This window comes from Barbus barbus (genome assembly GCF_936440315.1).
Source record: "Barbus barbus genome assembly, chromosome: 2".
Lineage (NCBI taxonomy): Eukaryota > Metazoa > Chordata > Actinopteri > Cypriniformes > Cyprinidae > Barbus > Barbus barbus.
This window is the reverse complement of record NC_136730.1, coordinates 22,965,793-22,979,999: the sequence shown is the minus strand read 5'-3', so window position 1 is coordinate 22,979,999 and position 14,207 is coordinate 22,965,793. Positions and strand designations below refer to the sequence as shown.

Genomic DNA, 14,207 nt, shown 5'->3' with positions numbered 1-14,207 from the left:
CCATTACTGTCACTTTTGATTTACATTAATTTCTTTTAAAAAATCTTACCGAACCCAGTCCTTTGAACGGTAGCATATATTTACCTACACAAAGATCGATTTCAGTCAGACTAAAGCAATAATTTGTCTTTTTAAAATGCTGACTAAAATAGTACCAGTCTGGTTTGTGCAAAGTCACACTAACAGACTCAGATGTAATTGTAGCTTGATTTTGTCCGGCATGTATACATGTTAAAGGGATAGTTCACCCACCCACCATCATGGTACTGTCCTGAACGCACATCAATTTCTGAAACGGAAGAGAAGAAATAGTTGAATAAAATTATTTTGTTTACTTTGTGCACAAAAATATTCTCGTAGCTTTATAACATTAAGATTGAACCACTGATGTCACATGGACTATTTTAAAGATGTCCTTACTACCTTTGTGGGCCTTGAACATGGTAGTTGCATTGCTGTCTATGCAGGGTCAGAAAGCTCTCGGATTTCATCAAAATAGCTTAATTTGTGATCTGAATTCTGCTGGTTATACTCTGTATAATTGTGTATGTGACGAATAAAAATCTTGAATCTTGAAGATAAACGAAGGTCTTATGGGTTTGGATCGACATGAGGGTGAGTAATTAATGACAAAATGTTAATTTTTTGGTGAACTACCCCTTTAATCATACTGCAGTTGTGTATTTAATCCTTCAAATATCTGCGTACACATTTCATTATGTATACTTATATAAAGAATGTAGCTTGACAACGCAAAAAATCTTGATTAAACTGCGCATGTAAACGTACTGTACTTTATGACTCTGGATGGAAGGCTGTTGGTTGAACCTTGTAAGGCTCACTGTGTTGGCACAAAATCAGAACAAGAATGTGATAAAGGCTATTCAGTGCACTAACAAAATCTCATCATCCTCTTCCTCGCTAGTTGTGAGTCTGCAAAGCCTGACACTATCACCAGGGACCTCTTCTGTTACTGAAGATTTCCTGGCGTGTCCATGAGCATCTGTGAGCGAGTCTGTATGTGTGTCCATATGTGGTTTTCTGAATGTAGGAAGGCTTCTCTGCTCCTCAGACTGACCACTGGAGGACGTCGGTGACTCAGGGGAAGAAAGCGGCGAGATGCCCACAGAGGTATACCGTAAGAGAGAGACTCCTCTGAGCTCTGCAGCCAGTTCCTGCACCAGCCGTCTGGAGGATCTCGACCGGCTTGTGCTGCATTTGGGGCTATCAGGGGGTCCAGGAGGACTGTCATCATCTTTATGTTTCGGGGAAATGCCCTGTTTGGATCTCATTCTGATCCCCTCTAAACTTCTGTCATCTTCATCATCTTCGTCCTCCAGGGTGTCAGAGGTGGAGCGGAGTGAGTTGGGGGAGGGCATGGAGAGAGGAGAGGATGGAGACTCTCTGTCAGGTAGGCAGAGGGCCTCAGTGTGAGCCTGCAGGGCCAGTCCCAGCGCCACCGTCGAACAGGGTGGTGGAGTCTGTCCCGCACTCTCACGTGAATCCTCGATGCCATCGTCCGTTGTGTTGTAGCTGTGGAGGCTCAGATCGGGGGGTGTGTCTGTGTGTGTGTGGCCTGGAGGTGTGAGGAGAGGTATCTGACCCCGTAAACGAGAGCCACGATGGAACAGGCGATTCCACAGACGACCAAGTCGCCGCCGTGACGAGGAACGACGAGAAGAGTGACGACGAATCTGCCTCCGCATAGCTGAGCGGAGATTCTGCAAAACAGATGCCTGGTAGAGACAAAAAAAAAAATTATGAAAAAAGTGGTCCAGTCACATTTACCATTGCTCTGCATAATTTCGCAAGCAAAATCCTGCCATTTCAATAGGAATTGGGAATTTTCTCGTCAGTGCAAAAAAGTTGCCATACAGATTTAGCTTGTTTTCAAGTTGTTCACGTAGATTCACTGCATCGACCAATAGAAAGTTGTTTGTTTTTAAAGTGACTTCTGTGTGAGCAGTGCTACGTGCATTATTACACTATTGACAATGGAAAACAGATCTGTTTTTGCCCCTTATTTTGCAGAATTCTTTCTAATGTGACCACAGTTTAATTTCCATTTTAATAGTTTTCAAATTTGAATTGAAATCCTATTTGCTACCTTAATTCAAATTCAGTGTCATATTCACACACCTGGGTTGGGTTATACACTGGGAAGTCATCAACTGGAGGTATGAGACCTTGAGCTATCAGTTGACCATAAGAGGGTGGAGCCTCCCTCTGAACAAACTCTGCCTCTAGTCGAGTCATCTGGGTTTCAAAAGCTCTACGAGAAAGAGGAACACAAAAAGAGCTGTTTTATAAAGATGCTGTTTAAATATGTAAGAAAAACAAAGGCTTTTTACAAAGGGAAGCTACTGAACACATTCAGGCAGGGTATCTCTTGAGAAATCTCCAAGAGCTGTTACTTAACCAACAGTACTTTCACAGTTTGATGAAGTGCAGGTATTTTGGGTGCTGCTGTGTCTTTACAAGGCTAACTGGAGAAAAACTGTGCATCACCTCCTAGAGCAGCATATGGGCCGTTACTGCAGATCCAATTATGTTTGAAGTGAAACAAGAGAGAGCAAATCCTCTTTCTCCTCATGTTTTCTTTATCTCGTTGGGACAAACGTGTGCTTTTCTAGCAATGGTTTTACTATGGAAGTAAAATGATTTGGATAACAGTATAAATCCATTTAGCAGAAAATAGCGTAAGTTACCAATAAAATTAAGAATGACAAGCTGTAAAAATAATACTTAAAAGTACAAATTTTTGAAACACTTTAGTATTGGGACCAATTCTTACTGTTAACTAGTATCTTATTTGCATGCCAATTATTAACATATTGGCTGTTTATTAGTACTTATAAAGCACATATTCTGCATCCATCATCCTACCCAATACCTAAATTTAACAACTACCTTACTAATTATTAATAAGCAGCAAATTATTAGTTTACTGAGGCAAAAGTCATAGCATAGTTTCTAAACAAAACAGATAAAGACTTAGACAAAAGATATTCTATATAAAATAAAAAAAATTTACATTTTTAAATATATCAAAACAGAAGGCAGTTATGTTAAATTGTAATAATATTTCAAAATAGTATTGTTTTTACTGTATTGTAAAAACACTGATTAAATAAATTTAGCCTTGGTGAGCATACTTTTACTTGTTTTAAACAAAAACAAAATTTAGAAGAAAAACAGGTAACACTTTAGTATAGGGACCGATTCTCACTATTAACTAGTTGCTTATTAGAAAGCCTATTATTAAGATATTGGCTGTTGATTAGTACTTCAAAATAAAGCACATATGACCATAGCCTACATCCATAATCCTACCCGATACCTAAACTTAACAATTATCTTACTATTAATAAGCAGCAGGAGTTTATTGAGGCAAAAGTCGTTGATAAAAGTAAATATAAAAAGTAATATACAGTACATATACACATATAATATAAAGATACATTGTAAAGCATGAAAAACCATATACCTTGGGGTTAAAAACAAAAGAAAATTTCATGAATCACTATACATTTCCTAACACATTTTCTCTGAGTTTAAATGCAGGCATAAAGACGATGGAAATCACCTCACCTGTACTCTCTTGTCCTGAGCGAGTAGAGTTTAAAGGCACAACCCAGTGCAATGACCAGTAGCAGCCCACAGACCAAGCTGCCAATCAGAGCCGCTGTGATTACCTTCCTGGGCACAGATGCAAGACAGTCTCTTTCATCGCTGCCGTCGAGACAGTCCTCCTGCCCATCGCAGCGCCACGTCTCAAAGATGCACAGGTTGGTTCCACAGTGGAAGTTTCCAGGCTGGCAGTCAAAGCAGTTTTTCTCATCTGAGCCGTCGGGGCACTTCTTCTGGTTGTTACACCTCTCAGAGGCTGAGTAACAGGCCCCACTGCCACCCTCGCAGGGATACTCTCCCGGCTGACACAGAGGGCAGTCCTCCTCATCTCGCCCCCCAGGGCAATGCCAGTAGCCATCACAGCGCTGCAGCTCAGAGTAACAGCCCTCGTCTGTGCCACATGGATGCTCACCTGGAAAGCAGTACCCTTTAACCTGCAGAGAGAGAAATGGAAGTTAAACAGTATTAGTGTCAGTGTATCAATCCTAACCACAAACTGCAGTAAGTACAGATTACTTCACATTTTGCTTGTGGATATCTAGTTAAAGCTGCACTGTGGAATTTTGGCTTCTCTATAGCCATTGTATAGTATCTCTATGGCTTCATACCATAATTACCATATTAACACGTCATTTTGACAACAACATTTTTCACTTTTTGAACTGATTTTTTTCTATACACACTACTGTTCAAAAACTAGGTAGGTAAGATTTTTTGGTAAAACTTAATTAAGTTTAAGCGACCAATTCGCACCATTAACTAGTTGCTTGTTAGCTTTCATATTACTGGCATATTGGCTGTTTATTAGTACTTGTAAAGCACATATTAATTCCTTTTTCTGCATGATCTACCCCATACTTAAACCTAACAACTACTTTACTAACCATTAATAAGCAGCAAATTAAGAGCTTGTTTAGGGAAAACTCTTAGTTAATAGTTGAATGGTATGAGTGAGTATAGTGAATATATGTGTGGCTGTTTTTGTACTAAAATATGTTTTGTACTAACAATGTACTAAAAGACAATTCTACACTGTACTTATTACAGTTACGGACTTCTAGTTTGTGTTTTTGTGTGTTTCTGTTCTCCTGTCTTGATTTGACCTAGTTTTCCTTTGTCTGTTCACCTGTTGTCAATTAATTAGCCCATTAGTCCTTGTTTGGTTTAGTATTTATAGTTCTATGTTTCCTGAGTTAATTCGTCCTGTCTCTGTTTATGCTAAGTGTGTTGTGTTTTTTTCTCCCTAAGTTTAGATGAAATACTCGTTACCTATTCATGGTCTCAGTGAGCTTTTGCTACAATGACCCATTACAGTACTATTGCAAAGTATTCAAACAAGACACACAATGTCAATGCAAATGGAGAACATATCACAATTTATCCGCATCACCAAGAAAGAGAGACCTGGTAGGTGGCGTTGAATCCATGTCCAAGGCTGTGTGGTTTGGCGTGGTAGAAGATGCTCATCTGTCCCTGGGATGACTCCAGCAGGGCTCGTCTGTGGTTATTATGGTGAGAGAGACTCTGTAGAAGGCGTTCTGCACGTTCTCCCAATCCATCGTAAACACGGACAGAATCTCCCATACCCAGCTGTAGATCCACTTGCAGCACCAGCGGCTTTGGGTCCTGAAACAGAAACAGTCAAGCACAATGCTCAATCATAAGTGATTTAATGCAACTTAAAATTAGAACAAATGAGGTTCTTATCATACTTGTGTGTCTAGGAACCACGTGCAGTGAAGATCTGTGCCAGCGCTCCTGTTTGGACGGAAAAAATCAGGTGAGGCAAACGTCCCATAGAAGTTGGCTAAGCGTTTTCCACAGGACGTGTCGGGACAGTGGGCCTCGTCGGATCCATCAGGACAGTCCTGGGCTCCATTACAGCGCAGAGACACCGGCAGACAGCGGGTAGATTGGATATCAGAGCACTGCAAGGTACCAGGTGGACACAGACTGACCCGGGCGGGTGTTGGTGGGGCAGCACAGCTCCTTTCGTCTGTATCGTCTCCACACTCGTCCAATCCGTTACAGCGCCAGGAACGTGGAATGCACTTACCATTCCCACATAAAAATTCATCGTTCTCACAACTACTCTGACCCAGTCCACCTAATGAATAAAAAAACAGACAGAGACAAAGAGAGTCTTTTGCACACATAAACACTGACAGTTTGCTGAAACAAGCCAATCAAATCTACCCACTCTGCAGATGGTGTTTGCCTGGTGGCAGCTTAACAAACACAGCCGTTCAGTATTATTGATTGAACTACACCTCTGAGGAAAACGCACAATCACAGCATTTCACTTCTCACACACACACACTCATGCCCCGTGGAGTTGAGTAACGACAGCCAATTATCTCCTTCATCTTCATTAGATACATATTAGATCTAACTAAATAATCCACAGCCGAGATCTGTCTAATACACACTGACAGTAGTACAATCCAAATATGCACATCAGTTTTCACAGATCATTATGTAACACGTGCTGCAAAGCATTAGCGTTTCATCACGGCTCGATGGCCATATACTATTGATCTGCTAAGCCTGCATTCGCCTGGTCAATCTGTGTTTACAGTTAATCTATATGCCAACACGGCAACAGTCTTTGTTGCTGAGAATTCAGCTTTGCCAAAATATTTACATAAAATAGTTATTCATGACATTTTACAATATTACACTAATTTTGATCAAATAAATGCAAAATTTGTGAGCACTTAGATCAAAAATATTTAAAAAATCTCAGTGACTGCAAATGCTAGTCTATGCTTGTCTGTATTTATAACTTGTTGCATGACAATTAGTTATAAGCACACAATAACAAATGACATCTGATGCATTGTGAGGCACCAGGTTTGAATGTGTACAAACATAAATGAAATCTGTGAGCATTGGGAGTAGACAAAATGACAGAAAATTAGTTTTTCACACAGTTATCATATTAGAAGACTTGGAATATAGGGCACAAGTATTAACCACTTTTACTATAAAACACAAATGTGACCCTGGACCACAAAACCAGTCATAAGTCGCTGGGGTATATTTGTAGCAATAGCCAAAAATACATTGCATGGGTCAAAATTATTGATTTTTCTTTTATACCAAAAATCATTAGCATATTAAGTAAAGATCATGTTCCATGAAGATATTTTGCTAATTTCTTACTGTGAATATATCAGAACTTCATTTTTGATTAGTAATATGCATTGCTAAGAACTTAATTTGGACAAATTTAAAGGCGATTTTCTCAATATTTAGATTTTTTTGCACCCTCAGATTCCAGATTTGCAAATAGTTGTATCTCAGCTAGATACTGTCTGATCCTAACAAACCATACACCAATGAAAAGCTTATTTATTCAGCGTTCAGATAATGTATAAATCTCAATTTAAAAAAAATGTACACTTAAGACTGGTTCTGTGGTCCACGGTCACAAATGAGCAGAAGGGGCTCTAATGGAACATATTCACACTCTGAGTTCACTCACCTCGTATGTAGGATAGTCTGAAGCCCTGTGCCTGTCCAGAGCTGTTAGCCTGAGAGTGGAAGTAGACCCAGACTCGTCCTCTGGAAGAGATGAAAGGAGGAGGAAGAACAGAGCCACAGAACCGATACTCAGCTTTCCATGTGGGGCCGAGCAGCAGCCAGTCGCCCCTGCAATCCCTTGTGTCCTCCACATCAAAGCTGTGAAAACTGGACACAGCAAACACACAGTGCTTAATACATGGGATGGAATCTCAGCTGCTTCAGCATGTCCACTGTATAATAATGTATAGGTACATAAAAAAAAATCCAGAACAATATCATCAAATGAAGTGTCAGAGGCACAATAAATCGGTAAAAAGAAGATTAAAAGAAAAAGTCAAATTAACACTCTAAAAAATAAAATAACTTTATTCCAAGCATAGCAAAGCATTTCTTCTCTTCTCCTTATGTGACCCTTTTATGTGATTCGTTTTCATTTCTAGGTTACATTTGGAACCACGCCAACCCCTTCTGCTGTGACAAAATAGGACAGTTGTTTGGGTAAATTGGAAAATATACTTAATATACTAATATATTTGCAGCATATTTTTATCTACCCATCATATTTATTTTAATATAAGATCTTAATATAAATGATCATGTGACTTGTATTTATATTACATTTAAAAATCATTCATTTTATAATCACAACAAGTTTTATAATTCTTTGGTTTAAATGGATGGTTTGAGCCATTTTTTGCCATCCCATTAAAATAAAAAATGTCAATGTATTAAGAAATATTACAGGTGCTTCTTAATCATTTTCCTCAGGAATTGTTTTAATTGATATCATATTATTTCCTGTGATAGATAGCTCCTTAAATTTCACAATCATATTGATTTTTCCACATAATAGGAACGACCCTAATAACATTCCAGTGATACCACGGAATGGGAGGACATAAGCAAAAGAGAGAGAATATGGGCAGTGGAACTATTATCACAGAGTACACAATCTCTCTCTCTCTCACACACACATACACACACACACACACTCAAGAGTGAGAGATAAAATCAGCATCCAGTACCATTACAGAAGAATGGGCTATTTGCAGCCAATAACTTGACAACATTACACATCTATTGCTCTGTTCTCTTTCTTACCTCTCTTTTCCTCAAATACTCTCCAAATCTCGCTGCTTAAACAAAACTCTACTTAAACTCTACTGTTTGTTTTATGATAAATTAGTAATGTTTTGTGACCATTTCATGGCCTCCCAATCATCCCCTTACACTGATTGGCTTCATCACTCTGTCTCCTCTCCACCAGTAAGCTGGTGTGTGGTGGGCGTTCTGGCGCACTATGGCTGCCGTCGCATCATCCAGGTGGATGATGCACACTGGTGGTGGACGAGGAGACACCACCCCTCACAATGTAGAGCGCTTTGAGTGCTTAGAATAAGCAGAAAAGCGCTATATAAATGTAATGAATTATTATTATTATTTGAGTGGCAGAACATGTCTGACTAAGACATGTTCTTGGTGTTCTTGAACAGATTTCACCTAATGATTTTATGTTTGTTATATCATATTTATATATCACAAATATTACAGCCATAATCAAGAATAAGCACTTTGCACAAGTAAATGGTTCATTCATCAGAATGCAGAGATATTACTTTCACCCCTACTGTGTGACCCAATAACTCTGTAGAAACTATTTTCATTTATATGATCAAATACACATTATTAAACAGCACTTTCACAGTATTGTTATACATGTTAAAATACAGACATTCAAATCTCCTCTGGCTGTCAATCAAATGGACACACACACATTATGCAAAGCTTCTGAATATTTCAGACAGGTCTCAACAATAAAGATGACCTGATGGCCTGGGGCTAGTGCCAGACAGTTTTGGGCCAGTTGGCATAACTGCCTATTTACCTACCAGGCCAGTGCTGCATTGCTACAGTGTCTTATATTTAGTGATCTTACATATATATATTTAGCGTTTTTATGCACTGTTTATTTTATTTATTTATTTTATGATGTATTAAACATTGTCTTAAAATTGGAACAGTTAAATCAAGGTTTTAACACTAGGATTAACAATGGCTGGCTGACAGACGAAGATTAGGCTTTGTCAATAATAAATTGTGATAGTCATTAAACATTAGGGAAATTATAAACAAATCATTCAGTACCATCAATTTCCAGCAAAAATGTGTTAACGTCGAGATATATGAGATTACATTATAGTAGTCTACTTTCCATTATTGCAATGGACTAAATTAAAGCTTACTTAAAAAAAAAAAAAAACAACAAAACCCATTAATTACCTTTAAAAAGTAAAACTTTTTTTTTTTTTACTTAACATGTAATTTTGTAACATTTCCCATTTTTGCAATGGGAATAGAGAAAATATCAGTAGGAAAAAAAATGAACCCACAAAAGAAATCTCATCCCAGTACTAGATGAACGAGTCAGATTCCCATGTCAGTCTGTCTGAGGCAATTTAAGAAAATGAGATTAAGTGTTGCATAAATGCCTCTACTTCAGCTTTTAGACAATGAGTAATTAGCCAGTATGGATTAAAAAGAAATTAAAATTCAATTTATCAGAACTATTATCCTTTTCCACTAAGAACCAGATTTCCTCTAACAACAAATCTCTGAGGAGATGATGTCATGCTTTTAGATAATATCATTAAAGCGGTGACGAAGCCCACAAACACACACATACACACACAACAGTGGCAGGAGAGGCAAGAAAAAGTACATTATAAAATCCCTGCAGTCAGCTCTAGTCCTACAGCAATCTAAGCACTTTCGTGTGGAAGAATGCACAAACCAATATGCATTTGCAAACAGGCTAAAAAACACTGAAATGTAAAAAAAAATATTAATTAGTTTGAAAAACCCTAACATTGGTATTTTGTTTGGAAATACCATACAGTCATACAATTGAGTAAATAAATACAAGCTGTTGGGGTCTCTAACAGTGTGAAAGTTTCTGCGACTAACTCATGTTCATGAAAAGCAGCCTTTCTTGCTTGCACAGAGGAGAAATACAAATGCACAAGAACAGGACAGACCCCATGAACAGGACAGATGCTGGTGGGACATCTTGTAATGTATCATGGTAATAGAAATAAATCTAGTCACCACTCATTTAATTACCACTGTGAGCGACTGCTTGTGTGCTTCTACCTGATTGTGATCACATCTCCGCGGCTTCCCTGTATGTTCCAGCTGCAGTTCACTCCGGGCGGGTAGTTGAGGGGCCATGATGGGCTGTAGATCACTCCTCTCCTCTCGGTGTGTAACTCCACTTTCCCACCACAGGCAGCTGAGGAACACACACAGAAGACATATGCATTGTTTGTGTGTGGCGGAGTGACTCATGAGTGACCACAGCTGACACACTGTGATTGAGATGACATCGACGCATCACACCAGGCTTTATGGATTCATGAGGTATATATGATCCACTCACTCAAGAAGGATAAGAGAGAGCCTGACACATAATACTCAATTTATGTGGGGAAGTGTGTGAGAGTGTGTGCTAATGATTACGAATCTCAACAGAAATACAATAAGACAAGGCAGAAATAGCCTGGGAAGCAACAGAAATAGTCCAGGAAGAAAGAGAGAGTCCAAGTAAGCGTATAAACTATTAACTGTTTTCTATAGCATTTTCTCTCTCCTTTTATTTATACTAAAGTCTCTTGAAAGAGAAAAAAACAACAGTAAAGAACTGTCTATTTATGGACCTTTGGACACATGAATTTCCAAGACTTTTCCAATCATTTGTTATTTCTGGATTTTAAGATAATAATAATAATAATAATAATAATAATCTTTGACTTAATCTTGTGATTACTGGATTTAAAAATATTTTATACTAATATATATATATATATATATATATATATATATACAAATATCAAAATATAATCTATCATTATTAATAATAATAGTCCTTGACTTTTCAGGTCATTAGGGATTAAAGGGTTTTATATAATAATATATATTAAAATATGTAATGCATTTAGAGCTGAACAACAACAAAAATATTCTCTTTAATAGTTCCATGACCTTTTAAGAACTAGAAAGCACAATTATAAAATTCCCTGATATTTCTATGTTTTGCATGACATGAGATCCCTGAATATAGATGGCAGCGGATGTTGTGATGTAACTCTCTCCTCAGCTTACTTACTTACTAACTACCCTCCAGGATGAACACATCTCTCACACACCCAGTGACTGCTTTTACTCTATAATATGATGATGTCTAGGAGCGTCTGAATATCTTAGGCAAAGCTGAAAAGAAGCAGCTAATAATATCCTGTTCTCCGTGTGAGAGAACAGGACAGAGATCAGGGGAATCCCAGCATATGAGCACAAATCATTTTATGATGTTGAGTCTCAAGGCTCACTGACATCCTTTTTACTTTCCGAGGTACATACAGCAAACACTATAACCTTAATCTGGGCAACGCATCAAATTTTACACAGATGAAAATAAGGCAGTGAGGCTTAAATGACCTGAACTCAAAACAGTCTTCCCCATTTTCTTTCTGTGTCTGCTTTTGTTACTTTCCCTAAATGAAATCCTATCAAATCACCTCTACACAAAGGAGAACATTGTGCTGTTATTGAGATACCTGGATTTGTTGTTTTTAATTTCAGAACCATTGCAAACTATTACAGCTGAATATAATGAACATCCTCATTGTCTTCATCTACCAGATGGGACATCCTCAACAGGGAAACACTGTGTAAATATCAGTGATTCACACTCATTTAGTGAGGAAAACATGTCTGAACATGGAATATCCATAGTCAAAGGGAAAGGCTTGTTTTTGGGTGTGTGCGAGTGCTAAAGAAACAGAGAAGAAGGTCCCTTTGTCTGTCTCATGTGTGAGAGATGAAGAGCTCTAGGTGTTATTGGTACTATCAACATGCCCCCACCCCCAACCAAACCCTCTTTTGTCACCACCCCTTCACTGGATACCACCCCCAATATACCACAGCCATTCGTTCCCTTTCTGTGCTTCTGTCTCTGGTACGAGAGCTTCTGCTCGAGCAAAAGCAGGCGTCTCTTTCTCACTCTCTTTTATCTGCGGTTGTTTGTTGAGCATTTAGCTGACCTCAACAGATCATGTGTTACTCAAACAAGCCTAGAGTGCTATCTAGAGATCAGATGCCCAATGCTTGGCAGATCGTGAAAGCATTGCTGTCTAGTGGTGAACATAGATTTTATGCTCAAAAGAACCAATGCTGAGGAGGTCGAAAAAGTATACAACACATGATCAGATCTAGTAGCCAGTTATGTTTTGTTGGACTGGTTTAAACTGATGTCTAAACCTGAAAGATGCTGGTGCTCAGTAGGTTTAGGTGCGCTACCAGTCTGACCTACTGAAAAGTGTCCCAAACATTTCTAAAACCAACTGATAGACCAGTCTAGGGAAACCAGCAAACCATTTTATCAAAATTGGTAAGTGGTAATGTTTACATTTTAATTACGAGAAGGTGTGCAGGAGAAATTGCACGTGAACAACTCCACTTGCTTTATATCCTCGAAAAGCTGCACAATAATGCACTTTCTTTCTTTCTTTCTTTTTTTTGTAGAAAAACACACAATCAGTCAGTGGGTCTTGGAGATGAGGCTGATACTGCCGTGTTTATAACTGCCATGGCAACAAGCCAAACGCGGATCTGTCCTCCTCGGTTCTCCCGGTATGAATGCTGCAAAACCTTTCTTCGTCATCGCTTCAACATGCAATCACCTGCCTATGCTCTGAATTAAATATTTAATATTATTCTGACACGTGGGCTGAAAAAGGTAAAATGCACTAAAAAGTGCTCTAATTTAAATTAACCGTGTACCTTTTGTTCTATTAAATACATGACAAATTATAATATCACAATCCTTAAGAAGTCTACTTACCCACACAAACCCAAGCCCAGCGTAGACAAATCCATCTCATAAGGTAAAGCCGAATCGCCCCGATCCTCTCCATCATTTTCTTCTCGCAGCTCAGCTCATTTCCTCACAATCCAGACTGATTTCGCAGCATCTCGTGTCGGTGCTCGAGCATCAAAGGCAGCGTCTCTCCCTCTCTCCGAGAGACTGGTTGCGCTGTCTGGAGACCTTCAGAGGAGATGGGGACAGCACAGGACACACAATTCTTCTTAAGGCGATCACTAAGCCTGTTTCATTTACTTATTAATCACTACGGCTTTTTTCTTTTCGCAATATATCTTTACGAGTTATAATATCGTTCCACTACTTCCATAGAGTTGCACAGTGTGCCAATAATGTAATAAGATGTATGGTGAAGTAATAGCGGCAATGCAGACTTCATCTGTCCATCGCAGACTACTGGAGCGCATCTCTTGCAAAATAACGCTGAGATCATTATTCAAAACACCAAGATAACATGATGCTGATGTAAACGCCAGTGTTAAACTTAAATTTTACATCTTCATACAAAAGACTGGATGCATTCGTGCAAGATCTTATGATGAATTTATGTAAACAGTTTTTTTTTCATAGAATTTGCCTTGGTTTGTTTTCATGGTTTGTCTGGAGGAGACTTCGCAGCTGGCAGTGAAAGCCTGCACTCTTGTGGACGGAGGGACGCATCGCTGGAAATCATGGCGTGTGCACCATTTTATTATTTACATGCTTAGCAATACAATACCGTGTTAGAGTCATTTTGAATGATTTATGGACCGACTGGTTTCAAAATTCAACAGTTTTTGCTGAGTTTCTATACCGTACATGCGACTAGAATGTCTTGGCGATACATGTCCAGTCGCATTAGTCCATTTTGAATGCAATGTTTTATTACATTGTTGTTTTATGTACTTAAAAGTATTGTTGTGCCTGTATGGTGGAAAAGGCACCGCTGGGATTCGAACCCAGGATCTCCTGTTTACTAGACAGGCGCTTTAACCAACTAAGCCACGGCGCCACTGTGTGATTGGTCACTACTCAATGTATATATAGGCTACTTAATCCAAAACGAAGTACAGTATATTTATAAAGGACAGAACGGTTACGAATCTGTTACTGAACTAAATACAGCGCGAAGAAA

The 14,207-nt window shown here is 38.7% G+C and overlaps 1 protein-coding gene across 1 annotated transcript; it reads right to left on the bottom strand.

Annotated features, from left to right (window-relative positions):
• Positions 1 to 647: 647 nt before the first annotated feature.
• On the bottom strand, positions 648 to 13,695 carry LOC306880067 (low-density lipoprotein receptor-related protein 3-like). Its single transcript, XM_079433348.1, has 8 exons — positions 13,055 to 13,695; positions 10,309 to 10,447; positions 7,118 to 7,323; positions 5,343 to 5,737; positions 5,035 to 5,256; positions 3,592 to 4,064; positions 2,140 to 2,272; positions 648 to 1,736 (listed from the first exon to the last, which is right to left on the bottom strand). The coding sequence occupies exons 1-8, from the start codon at positions 13,128 to 13,130 to the stop codon at positions 885 to 887; spliced, it is 2,496 nt and encodes an 831-aa protein (XP_079289474.1). The 5' UTR covers positions 13,131 to 13,695; the 3' UTR covers positions 648 to 884.
• Between the last annotated feature and the right edge of the window lie 512 nt (positions 13,696 to 14,207).